The sequence below is a fragment of the Pseudophryne corroboree genome, chromosome 4 (assembly GCF_028390025.1).
Source record: "Pseudophryne corroboree isolate aPseCor3 chromosome 4, aPseCor3.hap2, whole genome shotgun sequence".
NCBI classification, from domain to species: Eukaryota; Metazoa; Chordata; class Amphibia; order Anura; family Myobatrachidae; genus Pseudophryne; species Pseudophryne corroboree.
Genome location: NC_086447.1, coordinates 680,988,022 through 681,005,900, shown reverse-complemented (window position 1 = coordinate 681,005,900; position 17,879 = coordinate 680,988,022). Strand labels below are relative to the sequence as shown.

The window sequence follows — 17,879 nt, the reverse complement described above, 5'->3', positions numbered from 1 at the left end:
ACAGGGCCGAATTTGAACCTTAATGGACCCCAATTTGAGGCCCATAGACACTCCTGTTTGCAGGAAATGCAGGAAACGACCGAGTTGAAATTTCTTTGTGGGGCCTTCCTGGCCTCACACCACGCAACATATTTTCGCCACACGTGGTGATAATGTTGTGCGGTCACCTCCTTTCTGGCTTTGACCAGGGTAGGAATGACCTCTTCCGGAATGCCTTTTTTCCCTTAGGATCCGGCTTTCCATCGCCATGCCGACAAACGCAGCTGCGGTAAGTCTTGGAACAGACATGGTACTTGCTGAAGCAAGTCCCTTCTTAGCGGCAGAGGCCATAAGACCTCTGTAAGCATCTCTTGAAGTTCCGGGTACCAAGTCCTTCTTGGCCAATCCGGAGCCATGAGTATAGTTCTTACTCCTCTACGTCTTATAATTCTCAGCACCTTAGGTATGAGAAGCAGAGGAGGGAACACATACACCGACTGGTACACCCACGGTGTTACCAGAACGTCCACATCTATTGCCTGAGGGTCTCTTGACCTGGCGCAATACCTGTCCCGTTTTTTGTTCAGACGGGACGCCATCATGTCCACCTTTGGTATTTCCCAACGGTTTACAATCATGTGGAAAAAACTTCTCAATGAAGTTTCCACTCTCCCGGGTGGAGGTCGTGCTGAGGAAGTCTGCTTCCCAGTTTCCATTCCCGGGATGAAAAACTGCTGACAGTGTTATCACATGATTTTCCGCCCAGCGAAAAATCCTTGCAGTTTCTGCCATTGCCCTCCTGCTTCTTGTGTCGCCCTGTCTGTTTACGTGGGCGACTGCCGTGATGTTTTTCCCACTGGATCAATACCGGCTGACCTTGAAGCAGAGGTCTTGCTAAGCTTAGAGCATTATAAATTTACCCTTAGCTCCAGTATATTTATGTGGAGAAAAGTCTCCATACTTGATCACACTCCCTGGAAATTTTTCCCTTGTGTGACTGCTCCCCAGCCTCTCAGGCTGGGCTCCGTGGTTACCAGCATCCAATCCTGAATGCCGAATCTGCGGCCCTCTAGAAGATGAGCACTCTATAACCACCACAGGAGAGACACCCTTGTCCTTGGATATTGGGTTATCCGCTGATGCATCTGAAGATGCGATCCGGACCATTTGTCCAGCAGATCCCACTGAAAAGTTCTTACGTGAAATCTGCCGAATGGAATTGCTTCGTAGGAAGCCACCATTTTTACCAGGACCCTTGTGCAATGATGCACTGTTTTTAGGAGGTTCCTGACTTGCTCGGATAACTCCCTGGCTTTCTCTTCCGGGAGAAACACCTTTTTCTGGACTGTGTCCAGAATCATCCCTAGGCACAGCAGACGTGTCGTCGGGATCAGCTGCGATTTTGGAATATTTAGAATCCACCCGTGCTGATTGTAGCAGTATCCGAGATAGTGCTACTCCGACCTCCAACTGTTCCCTGGACTATGCCCCTATCAGGAGATCGTCCAAGTAAGGGATAATTAAGACGCCTTTTCTTCGAAGAAGAATCATCAATTCGGCCATTACCTTGGTAAAGACCCCGGGGTGCCGTGGACAATCCAAACGGCAGCGTCTGAAACTGATAGTGACAGTTCTGCACCACGAACCTGAGGTACCCTTAGTGAGAAGGGCAAATTTGGGACATAGAGGTAAGCATCCCTGATGTCCCGGGACACTATATAGTCCCCTTCTTCCTGGTTCGTTATCACTGCTCTGAGTGACTTCATCTTAATTTGAACCTTTGTAAGTGTTCAAAAAAAAATTTTTAGAATAAGTCTCACCTAGCCTTCTGGCTTCAGTACCACAATATAGTGTGGAATAATACCCCTTTTCTGTAGTAGGAGGGGTAATTTAATTATCACCTGCTGGGAATACAGCTTGTGAATTTTTTCCCATACTACCTCCTTGTCGGAGGGAGACTTGGTAAAGCAGACTTCAGGAGCCTGCGAAGGGGAAACTTCTCGACATTCCCATCTGTACCCCCGGGATACTACTTGTAGGATCCAGGGGTCCTGTACGGTCTCAGCGCCATGCTGAGAACTTGTCAGATGCGGTGGAACGCTTCTGTTCCTGGGAATGGGCTGCCTGCTGCAGTCTTCTTCCCTTTCCTCTATCCCTGGGCAGATATGATCTTATAGGGACGAGAGGACTGAGGCTGAAAAGACGGTGTCTTTTTCTGCAGAGATGTGACTTAGGGTAAAAAACGGTGGATTTTCCAGCAGTTGCCGTGACCACCAGGTCCGATGGACCGACCCCAAACAAGTCCTCTTCCTTTATACGGCCATACTGTGCCGTTTGGAATCAGCATCACCTGACCACTGTCGTGTCCATAACATCTTCTGGCAGTTATGGACATCGCGTTTATTCATGATGCCAGAGTGCAAATATCCCTCCGTGCATCTCGCATATATAGAAATGCTCTATAGTCAATAAAATACTGTCCCTGTCAAGGGTATCAATATTTTTAGTCAGGGAATCCGACCAAGCCACCCTAGCTCTGCACATCCAGGCTGAGGCGATCGCTGGCCGCAGTATAACACCAGTATGTGTGTATATACTTTTTATTATATTTTCCAGCCTTGTCAGCTGGTCCTTGAGGACGGCCCTATCTATAGACGGTACCGCCACTTGTTTTGATAAGCGTGTGAGCGCCTTATCCACCTTAAGGGGTGTTTCCCAACGCGCCCTAACTTCTGGCGGGAAAGGGTATACCGCCCATAATTTTCTATCGGGGGGAACCCACGCATCATCACACACTTTATTTAATTTATCTGATTCAGGAAAAACTATGGTAGTTTTTTCACATCCCACATAATACCCTCTTTTGTGGTACTTGTAGTATCAGAAATACGTAACACCTCCTTCATTGCCTTTAACGTGTGGCCCTAATAAGGAATACGTTTGTTTATTCACCGTCGACACTGGATTCAGTGTCCCTGTCTGTGTCTGTGTCGACCGACTAAAGTAAACGGGCGTTTTAAAACCCTTGACGGTGTTTTTGAGACGTCTGGACCGTACTAATTGTTTGTCGGCCGTCTCATGTCGTCAACCGACCTTGCAGCGTGTTGACATTATCACGTAATTTCCTAAATAAGCCATCCATTCCGGTGTCGACTCCCTAGAGAGTGACATCACCATTACAGGCAATTGCTCCGCCTCCTCACCAACATCGTCCTCCTACCTGTCGACACACACGTACCGACACACAGCACACACACAGGGAATGCTCTGATAGAGGACAGGACCCACTAGCCCTTTGGAGAGACAGAGGGAGAGTTTGCCAGCACACACCAAAAACGCTATAATTATATAGGGACAACCTTATATAAGTGTTTTCCCTTATAGCATCTTAATATATATATAAGCATATCGCCAAATTAGTGCCCCCCCTCTCTGTTTTAACCCTGTTTCTGTAGTGCAGTGCAGGGGAGAGCCTGGGAGCCTTCCCTCCAGCCTTTCTGTGAGGGAAAATGGCGCTGTGTGCTGAGGAGATAGGCCCCGCCCCTTTTTCGGCGGCCTCGTCTCCCGCTCTTAACGGATTCTGGCAGGGGTTAAATATCTCCATATAGCCTCCGGAGGCTATATGTGAGGTATTTTTAGCCAAAATAGGTATTCATTTGCCTCCCAGGGCGCCCCCCTCCCAGCGCCCTGCACCCTCAGTGACTGCCGTGTGAAGTGTGCTGAGAGGAAAATGGCGCACAGCTGCAGTGCTGTGCGCTACCTTTAGAAGACTGAGGAGTCTTCTGCCGCCGATTCTGGACCTCTTCTTACTTCAGCATCTGCAAGGGGGCCGGCGGCAAGGCTCCGGTGACCATCCAGGCTGTACCTGTGATCGTCCCTCTGGAGCTGATGTCCAGTAGCCAAGAAGCCAATCCATCCTGCACGCAGGTGAGTTCACTTCTTCTCCCCTAAGTCCCTCGTTGCAGTGATCCTGTTGCCAGCAGGACTCACTGTAAAATAAAAAACCTAAGCTAAACTTTCCTAAGCAGCTCTTTAGGAGAGCCACCTAGATTGCACCCTTCTCGGCCGGGCACAAAAATCTAACTGGCTTGGAGGAGGGTCATAGGGGGAGGAGCCAGTGCACACCACCTGATCCTAAAGCTTTACTTTTTGTGCCCTGTCTACTGCGGAGCCGCTATTCCCCATGGTCCTTTCAGGAACCCCAGCATCCACTGGGACGATAGAGAAACTACAAGTAGTTTATTCACACCCTACATAATACCCTTATTTGTGGTACTTGTAGTATCAGAAATATGTAACACCTCCTTCATTGCCCTTAACATGAAACGTGTGGCCCTAAAGGAAAATACGTTTGTTTATTCACCGTCGACACTGGAGTCAGTGTCCGTGTCTGTGTCTGTGTCAACCGACTGAGGTAAATGGGCGTTTTTACAAGCCCCTGACGGTGTCTGAGACGCCTGGACAGGTACTAATTTGTTTGCCGGCCGTCTCATGTCGTCAACCGACCTTGCAGCGTGTTGACATTATCACGTAATTCCTAAATAAGCCATCCATTCCAGTGTCGACTCCCTAGAGAGTGACATCACCAATACAGGCAATTTGCTCCGCCTCCTCACCAACATCGTCCTCCTACATGTCGACACACACGTACCGACACACAGCACACACACAGGGAATGCTCTGATAGAGGACAGGACCCCACTAGCCCTTTGGGGAGACAGAGGGAGAGTTTGCCAGCACACACCAAAAACGCTATAATTATACAGGGACAACCCCTTATACAAGTGTTTTCCCTTATAGCATTTTTATATATGTAATCATATCGCCAAATAAGTGCCCCCCCTCTCTGTTTTAACCCTGTTTCTGTAGTGCAGTGCAGGGGAGAGCCTGGGAGCCTTCCTCACAGCAGAGCTGAGCAGGAAAATGGCGCCGTGTGCTGAGGAGAATAGGCCCCGCCCCCTTTTCGGCGGGCTCTTCTCCCAGAGTTTGTGAGATCTGGCAGGGGTTAAATACATCCATATAGCCTCAAGGGCTATATGTGATGTATTTTAGCCATAAAAAGGTATTATACATTGCTGCCCAGGGCGCCCCCCCCAGCGCCCTGCACCCTCAGTGACAGTTGGTGACTGTTGGTGAAGTGTGCTGACAACAATGGCGTACAGCTGCAGTGCTGTGCGCTACCTTATGAAGACTGAAAGTCTTCTGCCGCCTGTTTCTGGATCTCTGGACCTCTTCAACTTCGGCATCTGCAAGGGGGGTCGGCGGCACGGCTCCGGGACGAACCCCAGGGTGAGACCTGTGTTCCGACTCCCTCTGGAGCTAATGGTGTCCAGTAGCCTAAGAAGCAAATCCATCCTGCACGCAGGTGAGTTTACTTCTCTCCCCTAAGTCCCTCGTAGCAGTGAGCCTGTTGCCAGCAGGTCTCACTGAAAGAAAAAAACCTAACAAACTTTTATTCTAAGCAGCTCAGGAGAGCCACCTAGATTGCACCCTTCTCGGCCGGGCACAAAAATCTAACTGAGGCTTGGAGGAGGGTCATAGGGGGAGGAGCCAGTGCACACCACCTGATCCTAAAGCTTTTATTATTGTGCCCTGTCTCCTGCGGAGCCGCTATATCCCCATGGTCCTTACGGAGTCCCCAGCATCCACTAGGACGTCAGAGAAACATATATTTCCACCCCCTGCAATTCATCACACTATCTTAGCACAAACACTACAGATGAGTCCACATACATCTATCTTCAAATCGCTAACACCCAATGCCCTCAACCAGGAGAGTAATTTAACAACAGATTGCGCCAAATAGCCTGTTTTCGTGTGCCACAGGCTTAGCTACATCATGTGACATATTCTTAAATTTGTCTTAGGGACATATCCAATTCAGCTGGGACCTATACAATTCAGTTCAGCAGCCCTATGGGTAACACAGATTTTTCTTCATATCTTCTGGAGGTGCAAGTAAAAATCTGCAGTACATGCACCTACTGAGTTTTAACGCTCTCGAAGACCCATAGATACTAGCATTTTGTGAGGAATCAATGGGTTACCATGCATTACCAGAGGGTAACCCCACAGTTAATTGGATATGTCCCTTAAGGGCCTATGTACTAAGGCTTGGAGAGAGATAAAGTGAATGGAGATAAAGTACCAACCAACCAGCTCCTAACTGACATGTTACAGGCTGTGTCTGGAAAATGACAGTTTGGAGCTGGTTAGTTGGTGCTTTATCATCAGGCCAGCGATGAGGCGGGGGGGGGGGGAGAGAAGACTCCCATACTGGGCCAGGAGATTCAGGGGGACCCGGGGATCAGGGGCACAAAAAATGGGGCTGCATCGCCAAATGATGCTTTTTAAGCTGTACGCTCCAGCTGCCAGCAAATTAAGTAAAATCAATTAACAAGGTACAACAAACCCCCCTCCCCCCGATTATCCATACACTAGTCCTGGTGGCCCCCACTGCACACCCGTCATGGTACAGCCCTTCCGTCTGTCCCTGCTGCCGTTTATCTCCATTCCCTTTATCTCTATCCAAGGCTTAGTACATAGAGCCCTTTATCTGCTACTTTATACTGATACATTTGTGACTTAAAACAATTAATCCTAAATACTTAGTACACTGTTAGTGACTTAGGGCCTCATTCAGAGATGTACACAACCCTGATGGTTTGCACATATCTCCGGTAGTGGATGGACCGCGAATGTGCAGGACTCATTCTGTGCATGTGAAGAACAGATGCTGCGTGAACGCATGCAATGACCCCTGAGCCGCAGACCGCTTGACAGGTTACAAGCATCTGGGGGCAGGCGGAGCTGACCCGAAAAATGTGGCAATGTGGTCCAATGCTGCATCTTCTGATGCAGCAATGTGTACTGCAAAAGTATACTCCAAAGTATCAGGCCCTTAGTACACTATAAGAGAAGTAAGAGGTCTGTTTACCAAGCTTTGGAGAGAGAAAAAAGTGGACGGAAATAAAGGGCCTGATTCAGAGTTCGGTGCAGCTAATGAGACCCACGCAGATTCCTGATAATTGGGAATCTATGGTTGCACAAGGTCTGTTCTGCACATGCACAGAACGGGCCTTGTGATGATGCTCGTAGTTTCCATCTGCCACTGCCTGATTGACAGGCAGCGGCATTGAGGGGTTGAAGGGAGGGCTGCGTTCCTAGGAATGGGGGCGTGTCGTCCCCATTTTCTAGGAGGGGAGAGCCAAGGGTCTGTGTATCACTAGGAAGACTTCTTGGCCTTGCAGCCCCAGCTTCCGTTGACCTGCTGCGCAAACCGATGGTCACGATGTTGGATGCCAGATTGCAACGCCGGTCACAGTGCTGGGATCACAGCTACATGCAGGAGGCATCTCTTCCACTCATACATCTCCTGCATGCCACTTCTAGAGATTGGACAGAAATTCAATGCTGCCTGCATGTGGTGTTGAACTTCCATCTTTCTCTGAATCAGGTCCAAAGTACTAGCCAATCAGTTCCAAACTGCCATGTAACAGGCTGTGTTTGAAGAATTACAGATTGGTTGGTACTTTATCTCCGTCCACTTTCTCTCTCTCTCTCCAAGGCTGAGGCACAAATTTCAAGAAAATTTACATAATCTGGGTAGAAAGGGAAAGACGGAGACCCTATGCTATCATTATGCTTAATCTGCAACTTTATTCCCCTCCTTTGCTACAAAATAGAACGGGTCCTACGCATGACCATTGGGGTAAATGCAGTAAGGATCGCCCCCAAAGTACTTATGTACAGCAATCGCTGCCTGTGACGGAACGTCTAAGTCGCATCAGGCGTACTGCATCGTAATACATAAAAAGGATAGGTGTATGAGGACACATGATCACATTTGTGCACTGAATAAGACGTGTGTCCAGCTAGATTCTTGGGAAGGTAACGCATACAGGGAGGTAACACATACAGGGAACCGGGGAGATGTCTTGGGCCCAAATATCAGTGAGTGTGGCCAAGTCATGACTTGGCCTAGTGCATGAAAATATGTAAACTATAGCATGATCCCAAATACAAAAAATGTAAATGTAGGGCTAAGTAACGTAAGGATCAATTATAGCATCTAAATTCTAACCAGAAAATAAAGATTAATTCAGTTTGCAACCATTTATGTACAACATCATTGCAAAACCCTAGCATGCAGTAGCTGGGTGAATAATTCAGGCAGTAAATGCAAGTAAACATCGGATACTGCACCAGTTTACATTCACGCCCACTCTTTTATGTCATAGAAGTGATCTAATTACCTGATGACAAAGTTCCTCCCACTGTCTCTGCAGCAATTCAATACGCTCATTAAGAATAGATATATCATCTGCATTGATAAAGGGTGAAAAAGTGTTCTTCAGCTCTGTCAAATGAGCAAGGTCCTCAACCCACCCTTCCACTGCAGTTTCAAGTTCCTACAAGAACAAAATAATACAACTTTATTTAACTTATTGGAGACACATACATGCAAACACACATGCACATACAGTATATATTTTGCTCCAGCTCCGAGGCCCTCTCAATCAAGTCATGCAAAAATGACCTCCTTTTGTCAAGCATGAATATTGTAACTAAATAAAAGAACTTTTAAGGAAGTTCATATGGATGAGTGCAGAGTCATAACCACAGGTTAAAAAGCACTTAAATTGTGCACCTGCTCTGGGCTGATGGAAACTAGGTCTCATCCTATTTCTTAATGCAGTGAATCCCAAACTGGGTGCCATGTGGCACTTGTAGGGGTTCAACTGGTTGGTGTTCCAGGACCAAATCCAATTATGTATGGTCAATGTGATAGGTAAAACCAGTGCTGTTGGTTACCAATCATAAAATATGTGGGCAAACACAAGCACAACCCTGTCCACCACCGCATAAGTGAACCTAAGGATGACTGTTAACCACAATTTACTTAATTTAATCATTTTCACTGAATTTCTCAGTAAGAAACTTTGGCCCGATGTGAAAAAATGTTAATACTCTAGGACAGGCCTGTCCAACCTGCGGCTGTCCAGCTGTTGTGAAACTACAATTCCCAGCATGCCCTGTCACAGTTTTGCCATCAGGAAATGCTAAAACTGTGGCAGGGCATGCTGGGATGTGTAGTTTCACAACAGCTGTAGGGCTGCAGGTTGGACAGGCCTGCTCTAGGGTACTGTGATTCTAGAAAGTTTGTAAACCACTGCCTTTACATCAAGGACATCTTAACAGCATTGTAGGCCTTGGGCAAAGCAATGACCATTCACAGGAATAAGTGAAAACTATATATAACTTACCCCTCTCTCCACATGCTTCCATACAGTGAATGGCTGTCAGCACTCTGATTGGTGGATAGCTCCACCCATCCTCCAATCAGCATGCTGACAGCCCTTCACTGTCCGGCTGCAGGCTGGGAGGCAGGTAGAGAATGATGCCCCGCAACTCTGATTGTGTGTGATTCAGTTTTCAGCGTTTCTCATCATCCTAGCTACATTTTATACAACAAAAATCCATTGTATGGTGTTTGCCATTGATAAGAGGAAAAATTTAATTATAGAGAGACCTTTTATTACTGTGACTTGGTAAATGGATAGAGATCTCTTCTGGGGTTGGGTATGATGTGTTGACAGCCATAATGTTGGCATTCAATATGTAGAGAGTGATGAAATGTCAACATGTTGGAACGTCGACATGTCGTCCCTGGTAGACCAGTGGTGACTTAGATGCTCCTTGCGACTGCAACGGCCCAAGCCGCATCTTCCAGGTCTCAGTGGTCAAGTGACTGTCACTTCCAGAGCAGGCCTCCGATCCTGGACACAGCAGTAGCGACTCAGACGCCATCTTACTGCACGTACGAGCTTGCAGCCATCAGAAAATACATCCCCCGAAAATGTCCATGGCACGCCTGCGTTTTCCCAACCACTCCCCATAAACTCCCCCTTAACATCTCTAAACGTCCACTTCCTGTCAATCACTCTTAGACTACATCCTCATTGTAAGCGAGATAGCAGAAGCACCTTCGCACATACACATTGCGATTGCAGCACATGCGCAGTCTGCCGATAATCACACAGTTGCATAATAATCGCCCTTACTGTACAAACATAAATTAGGCCCTAAGCTCGGACTTGTGACTGACAAGAACATTACTATCATTATCATTTTGTTTACATAATAATGAATACTCCTGACACTCCTCAATTGATATTGATTATATATTGATATATAATGCAAAACGCAGATACTGCATGATGATGCATAGCCCCACAGATCACATCCCCTACCAGTGTGGCAGTGGGCCGCACTGCTCATTTACCTTGCAGCGGATCTGTTCTGTATGCAGCTCATCGTGGTGATCAGAGAGGGGCTGAGAGAGATTCTTCCTGAATGTCCTCAGTTTCTCCAAGGATTCTGCTATTCCCTTTTCACACTTCTCCCAGTCCTGAAATTGCAGAGATATTACTGTTCTCTCATACTAAGCTTCTGGAGACTCTGTGCTGAATTGCATGGCATGTGCCGCAGAACACCTTACATAACAGCCTATCACTGTGATCCTGTAGAAACTCTGCAGAGTCAGGACTTATTCTAAGGCTATGGGGAAATGCAAACACACACTGCATAGCCAATGCTAATCTTTATGCACCTATTATCTGCTTTACCTTAAAGGGAAATTATACAATAAGAATATTCACTTCGATGCCTTACAGTATATGTAACTGGACATTACAAACAAGGGTACTCCAGAGCATTTAAAATCTTTAATTAAAGATATAATTGTCATGATAATGTGACCACTGACTGATAGGGTGTGCTGGAACTGATAGGGTGCTCTGGAACTGATAGGGTGCGCTGGAATTTATGGATAATAAAGTACATGCTGCAGACATGATTTAAATACTTAAACACATTTCAGAAATACAACGCATTGAATAATAAAATGTAATTAAATAAACCACTCATCACCTGTTTTTATTGATGCTCTCAGGAATGAAAAAGATCATTGGAGAGAAGTACGTACTTTTAGCAAAAATGCAAGCTGTTTCTTCTGCTCTTCCAGCCTCACTGTGGTGGCCTTCCATCTCTCCTGAATGTCAATGAGTTCTGCCTGTAAGGAAGCCTCCGCCCCGCTATCAGCAGAGAGAAGCAGCTGCTTCCCAGCCTCCACAGTCAGGATGTAGCTGCCTTGTTGTCTGTGCAGTACTCTGTCCCTAAGCTGCAACACCAAATAGCATGTACACGTGAATAGGTGGCTATCAATAACGTAAATGATAACTAAGAATAAAAGTACGTGTGAAACCGTTTTAATTTCACAATCTCAAGTTTTAAGCAGACATTTTATTTATTAACAGTTATTTATATAGCACATACATATTCTGCAGCGCTTTCCACATAATATTTGGCTATTCACATCTTTTCCCTTACAATCTAGGGATAATTGTTGTCAGGAGCCAATGAACTTAACAGTACATTATTGCATTGTGGGCGGAAACCAGAGAATCCAGAGGAAACCCACGCAAGCATGGGGAGAATATACAAACTCCACACAGAAAGGGCTGTCATGAGAATCAAACCCAAGACGTCAGTGCTGGCAGGCAGTAATGCTAACTATTACACTAAATATATCACAGAATGCTATAACATGTTGTTCAATTGTAAATACATTATAGTAATTTAGCTCATTGGTCAGACAAGGTGATCTAAGTGAACTCAATACTACAATAACTGCTCAAAGAAAAAGGCATGGCAGTAATTTATTTCATTGGGGAGATAAGGGGATAAATACAGTATCAACTCAATGCTAACATAACTAACAAAGGAAAAGGCATGCTAACAATGTATCTCTTTGGGGACACAAAAGTGATCTACTCAGCTATAGTACATGATGATTTAATGCCTTCAGTGGTGACTTTTTTGAAATTTGGTCACACCTCCCAGGGCAGGTTTTTTTTAGGTTTTTTTTTACCTGCGCGTTGCCAGGGGTTTCATGCACGTTGCCAGGGGTTTCACGCGTTGTGTCATGATTTTTGCCGGGGGTTTTATGCTCTGGGATCCATGCTTGTTGCCTAGGGAATGCTCATTGCCTAGGGGTAGCTAGGGATGGCCACCGACCATCGATGATTCAAAATCATCGATGGTCTGACCAATGTTGAATACTTTTACCACCAGATGGTTTTCTGCCATCAATGGATTAGTGCTACTGAATTGTTTGTTTTTTGTCTCTCAAAGTGTCTGTGTCAGAGCTCTATTCCGCTCCTTGACACCCACCACCCATGCCCCCTGGTTCGCCCGCATTTGTACAGTAATGCGTGGATGACCACTGATGGGTAAAACCATCAATGGTTCCATTCCAGATGGTTTTACACCATCGAGGTTATCCATCGATGGTGACCATCGATGGATAACCCACCGATGGCCATCCCTAGGGGTAGCATTTGCTGGCGGGCACTATCCCGCCAGCACTAAAATCCCCTCAGCCCATCCTTCCTTGCACTCCATTCGGCCTGTGGACTTTTGCAGAATGATGCAATCGCATCATGACATCACGACACGATCGCGTCATGACGTGCGTCATTCTGCAAAAATCCACCACCGAACGGAGTGTAAGGATGAGGGAGGGGGAGCAGCGGCATGCTCCGGGAAACTTCCTGGGTTGCCAGTCTACACAGCGCAGCTGGCCCTGGAAATTTTCCAAGCATGCCACTGAAGGGGTTAATGGAAATGGAGTGATAATCATATAATAAGAATAAGATACAGGCGCTAAAGGTGTGTGATACATTTAGGAATGATACAAAAAATATACTGGTGGGAGAGCAAGGTAAACCAATAAAACAGAAATCCACAAGCACTGAGCACTTTCTGAAAATCAATAAATATATAAAAATCTCAGCCTATATAGATATTAAATGCATTGAAATCTATAAATAAATGAGATGCCATAAACTTGATTACATATCTCTGTCTTTTTATATATGACAATGCAATTATAAAAGAAAGCCCGCAAGAGTATTCATAACAAACAAGTCCCAATAGTAGTGAGGAACCGTAAGAAAATCGGGATCCGGTCCCTAGGTCGACAGTAAGTATGTTGACAACTATTGGTCGACAGTAACTAGGTCGACAGGGTCTCTAGGTCAAGAGGGTCTTTAGGTCGACAGGTCAAAAGGTCGAAATTAGTTGTTCACAATTTTTTTCTTCCTTTGAACTTTTAGATACATTACGATCTACGCGGACTACGATTGGGAATAGTAACCTGTGCCGAGAGCAGCAGTAGCGGAGCGAGGCACCTTGCCCGAAGCATGGCAAGCGAAGCGAGCCATGCGAGGGGACACGGTGCACTAATTGGGGTTCCCGGTCACTGTACGGAGAAAACGACATCAGAAAAACATAAAAAACTAATGATGACCTTTTGACCTGTCGACCTAGACCATGTCGACCTAGAGACCCTGTCGACCTGCTTACTGTCGACCAATAGTGGCCGACCTAGACACTGTCGACCTAGTTACTGTCGACCTTCCATACCACACCCAAGAAAATCTAAATACAGTACACTAAATTAATGCAGGCAGGTCAAAGCTGATGAAGCACAATGGAAGATAAATCAGGACCCCAATGAGATTTCACTTCTTAGTCCAGAATAAAACCTCACAATCAGTCATAGGTGATAAATCAGTAATCACCAACGCTGATTGATTAGTGAGGTCCCGTTTGTTGCACCAGAAACCTTACAGAGAGGTTGATGTATCAAGCACTGAAAAGAGTGGAGAAGAGGCCCAGTGGAGAAGTCATCAATAGCGACCAATCAGCATCTTCCTATTATTTTACAGAAAGTACTTGATAAATGCTACCTTTGAGCTTATTTGTTGCTATGGGCAACTTCTCCACTGGTCCATTCTCTACTCTTTTTTAATGCTTGTTACATCAACCCCATAGTCACAAAGGTGCAGGGAAACCTTTACGCATTCACACAGTAATCTTTCACAGAATACAGCTCTAAGCACTTCCTATGCTAATGAAAACATCAGCCGATAAGAAAAACATCATTGTAAGGAAGCACCCTGTGAAGTATCATGCAGGCAGATGGACCACTATATCTACAAATGTATTGTTCATAGCATAATATCAGTGTTCACACATTAACATATGTGAAAACATAGGCTTATGTATATTGGGGTAGATTTACTAAAGCTTCTAAAACAGACCAATGGTGGTGCAGCCCATAGCAAACAATCACATTCTAGCTATCATTTCTCTATAGCATACTAAAAAATTATAGACAGAACCTGATTTCGTTGCTATGGGCACTATGCTAGTAAATCTGGTATCCGTTCACATGGTCGACCATGTTATGGTCGACAGTCATTAGGTCAACCACTATTGGTCGACATTGACATGGTCGACATGGACACATGGTCGACACGTGAAAATGGTCGACACATGAAAGGTCGACATGAGTTTTTTAACTTTTTTTCTTTTGGGGAACTTTTCCATACTTTACGATCCACATGGACTACGATTGGAACGGTAAAGTGTGCCGAGCGAAGCGGTAGCGGAGCGATGGCACCATGCCTGAAGCATGGCGAGCGAAGCGAGCCATGCGAGGGGACGCGGTGCACTAATTGGGGTTCCCAGTCACTTTACGCAAAAAACGACACCAAAAAAAGTTAAAAAACGCATGTCGACCTTTTCATATGTCGACCTTTCATGTGTCGACCATTTTCATGTGTCGACCATGTGTCCATGTCGAACATGTCAATGTCGACCAATAGTGGTCGACCTAATGGCTGTCGACCATAACATGGTCGACCATTCATAGCGGAACCAGTAAATCTACCCCTTGTCTTCTTCTTTGAAATCATTGTATTGGTCAGTACTCAGAACAGAAAACTGTAAGAATATATTCCTGTATGGCAAAGAATAAAATCCATATTATCCTTCACATACTATAAAATAAACAAAAATATCTGTAAACATCCTTGTACTTTTCTCTAGTGTTTAACAGTGATTGTTTGAGAGGAATAATGTGTGATGATAATAATGTATCTGATTAGTGAGATAAGGGGTGCCACAGGAACTCAAGTGCTTAAATAATTATGTGATGGAAAAAATGAGTCAATAATTTATCTAATTCATGAGACAAGGTGGGTTACATGAACTCAGTGTTACAGTAACTGATTAATGGAAATGGCAAGACATTATTTGTATTGTGAGACATGGCGACTCAATGGTAGATAATCTGCATGGAAGGTCAGGAGGCATTCATCACTATACAGGAAAGCATACTACAGTACACATGAGCATGCTTCTATGTCACTGGAAAGACTCATTTATTATTGATGTCACACAATGAACTGATATTGTACCTGGACTTCATCTAGAAGGGTTCTGGCCTGTTGCAGTGGTATTGGAATACTTCCCAGCCCAGTCACTGGCTGATAGGACATTTCCACCAGCCACTTTCGCAGTTTTTCTGCCATCTCCCTGTAACGCTGCCATTGATGTATCTGGCTATCGATGATTCCTTTTCTCTGTTGAGCCCGACGGATCACTCCTTGCCATTGGTTACTCAAAAGGGCTAGTTTAAGGTTGAATTCATCCCTAATAAATCAAGGTAAGAAGATTAGAAAGAAGCCTATGGAACAGGGGTATTCAACAAGCGGCCCTCCAGCTGCTGAAGAGCTTCACATTCCAGTATGCCTTGACACAGGTTTAATATTAGGGCATACTAAAAAATTCTATATAAAAATAAAAAAAAGTTAGAAAAAAGATTTCTATAATATAATAGTCTTTATGGATTTCCCACTGAAACAGTCTAGGACTTTGGGTCTGATTCAGAAGTGGAGCCTAATTCAATGTTCATGCAAGTTTCTGATAGCTTTGGATCTGCGCAAGAGCAGTTCTGTTCTATTATCAGGGAGGTGGAGCGTCGCAGAAAACAAGGGGAGGGGGATGCTGAAGCCGGTGGCTGTGTCCTAGGATGCAGTTTCTTTTTTTAATGTTTTAACTTTATTGAAGAAAAAAAAATCAACAATGTAAACAGAGGGGGGTGGGGTGCGGACAGTAGGCAAGAAGGGAGGAAGGTGGAAGGGGGTAGTGAAGTACATCCAATCAAGACATAAATAATCATAAAAATAGAAACAATCGATCACACACAAGAGATCACATGGCTGATGAAAGACCGAGGATCACCTGCCCGGTAGTGTACTTTTGCAGGGCATCCTAAGTAACCTGATGGGCCGGCAATGTTCATGCAATTGATCCGATGCTGCATATTTGGATGCAGCTGCAGATAAAAGAAGCCGGAATTAGGTATCTTTTTACACAAGACGCCTCCAGCAGCCTTTGCATATTTTCACACAGCCGCTGCTTACGAAGGTGCAGCCCCTTTATTTCATAATTCATATGCAGTTTCTTAAAGCTATAATCTTAATGGACATTTTATAGCATACAATAGTACTGTATTCAGCCTGTACCTATCATCCACTTGTCCTTGCTCCAGCAGCCTCTGCCCATCGATGATTATTGAGTGTAAAATCTGTTGGCGACTAAACATTTCTGCTTGAAATAGCTGAGAAGTGAAAATAGGATTTAATAAGTAATTTCAACAAATTCCACAGGGCTGCACAGTTGTTAATTTAAGAGCAAAATCATATACTAACTAATCCGACAGACAATCAGAGACCTGAGAACACAATGCAAAAAAGGATTAATAAGGCACTATCTAAAGCAGTATTTCCAGGCTAGGATGGTGGCAATTTCTTTATCTTGCATCAATCTGAATCAGGGAGAGGAGTAAGGTGCAAACGTATGACCCTGAATCATTGACTTGCAATATCCAACAACCACTCTCTAGGAAGGACAGTTACTGTATGTCACAGCATATTGCTACATATAATAGAAAGTCAGGATAAGAGTGAACCTTTACATGATGGGTTAAGCCCTACCTCTGAAATTTTCTGATTTTCAGTGGAGCACTCACAATTGGTATTACCCTGCCGTAGGCACTGGAAGCAGGTGACTTCAGTATGTGGCAATTAAATTGTGGGGGGTTTTACCAATGGGAAGAGTGGCTAACCCGGTTGGGTCTGGATGGAAGACACACCCACTATGATGCAGTCACGCCTCCAATCCCAATTCCAAACTATCCAATGTTGGAAAGTGTGACGATGTGTTTCTGGCCGATATGCCGGCTGACAGGGCAAAAAATTGTGCCGCCCGTACACACTGCAAGATCCAGTGGTACAACAGCTTGATCTAACATGCCATGCTGCATTTAGCAGCATGGCATCATTAATGACATTTTCTGATTGACCGTGCCGCAAAGAGGGTGCAATCACGGGTACACACTAGACCAGTGGTCTCCAACCTTAATTGGGGTGTGAGCTACTCGAGAAAAATGAAACCTCCTGAGGAGCTACTCAAGTTTAAAAAAAAAATACTGAACTTGAATGGTTGCTGGCGCTCTCTCAGGGTTAAGACTGGACTCGTGAGCAGTAGGGTAGCTATAAATTTAGCACCCTCCTGCCAAAAAAGTTTTTGGTGCCCCTCCCATTGCTATATTAAAAGTAAAAGTAAAGAATTAGCGTGCACCATGGGCGTGCATGCTCCAAAATGAGGGTGTGCTCTCACGGCAAGGGGTGTGGTATTGCAGGAAATGTAGAAGCCAGATTCCCCACCCCCATGTGGCCACATATGCAGTACAGGGAGCATTGCTACAGTAAGCAAACATTGCTGAGACATTATACATGTGCCCCATCCCCTGTACACATAATGCTATGGACTTGTCCCATCCCCTGTATGCACAACACTATACCTGTCCCCACCCTGTGCATATGACACTATACACCTGCCCCCCACTGTGCATATAACACTATACACCTGCCCCCCACTGTGCATATAACAGTATACACCTGCCCCCACTGTGCATATAACAC

At 45.2% G+C, this 17,879-nt stretch overlaps 1 protein-coding gene and 1 long non-coding RNA gene across 17 annotated transcripts in view; one reads left to right on the top strand and one right to left on the bottom strand.

The window, feature by feature from the left end:
• Positions 1-11,267, top strand: part of LOC134910152 (uncharacterized) — an 83,157-nt gene extending 71,890 nt beyond the window's left edge. The window contains exons 1-2 of one of the 2 annotated variants that reach the window (XR_010176132.1): positions 5,068-5,344; positions 10,934-11,267. This is a non-coding gene — a long non-coding RNA (uncharacterized LOC134910152). Of the gene's footprint in view, positions 1-5,067; positions 5,345-10,933 lie in introns of those variants that run through there. The other variant, XR_010176133.1, reaches the window with a different exon arrangement.
• SYNE1 (spectrin repeat containing nuclear envelope protein 1) overlaps positions 1-17,879 on the bottom strand; it is a 965,679-nt gene that overhangs the window by 111,676 nt on the left and 836,124 nt on the right. For all 15 annotated transcript variants that reach the window (XM_063917854.1, XM_063917860.1, XM_063917859.1 and 12 more), the window contains 5 exons: positions 16,419-16,513; positions 15,309-15,543; positions 10,967-11,161; positions 10,265-10,390; positions 8,235-8,390 (listed from right to left, as the gene is read on the bottom strand). In XM_063917854.1, coding sequence (XP_063773924.1) covers positions 8,235-8,390; positions 10,265-10,390; positions 10,967-11,161; positions 15,309-15,543; positions 16,419-16,513 — 807 coding nt within the window. The remainder of the gene's footprint in view (positions 1-8,234; positions 8,391-10,264; positions 10,391-10,966; positions 11,162-15,308; positions 15,544-16,418; positions 16,514-17,879) is intronic.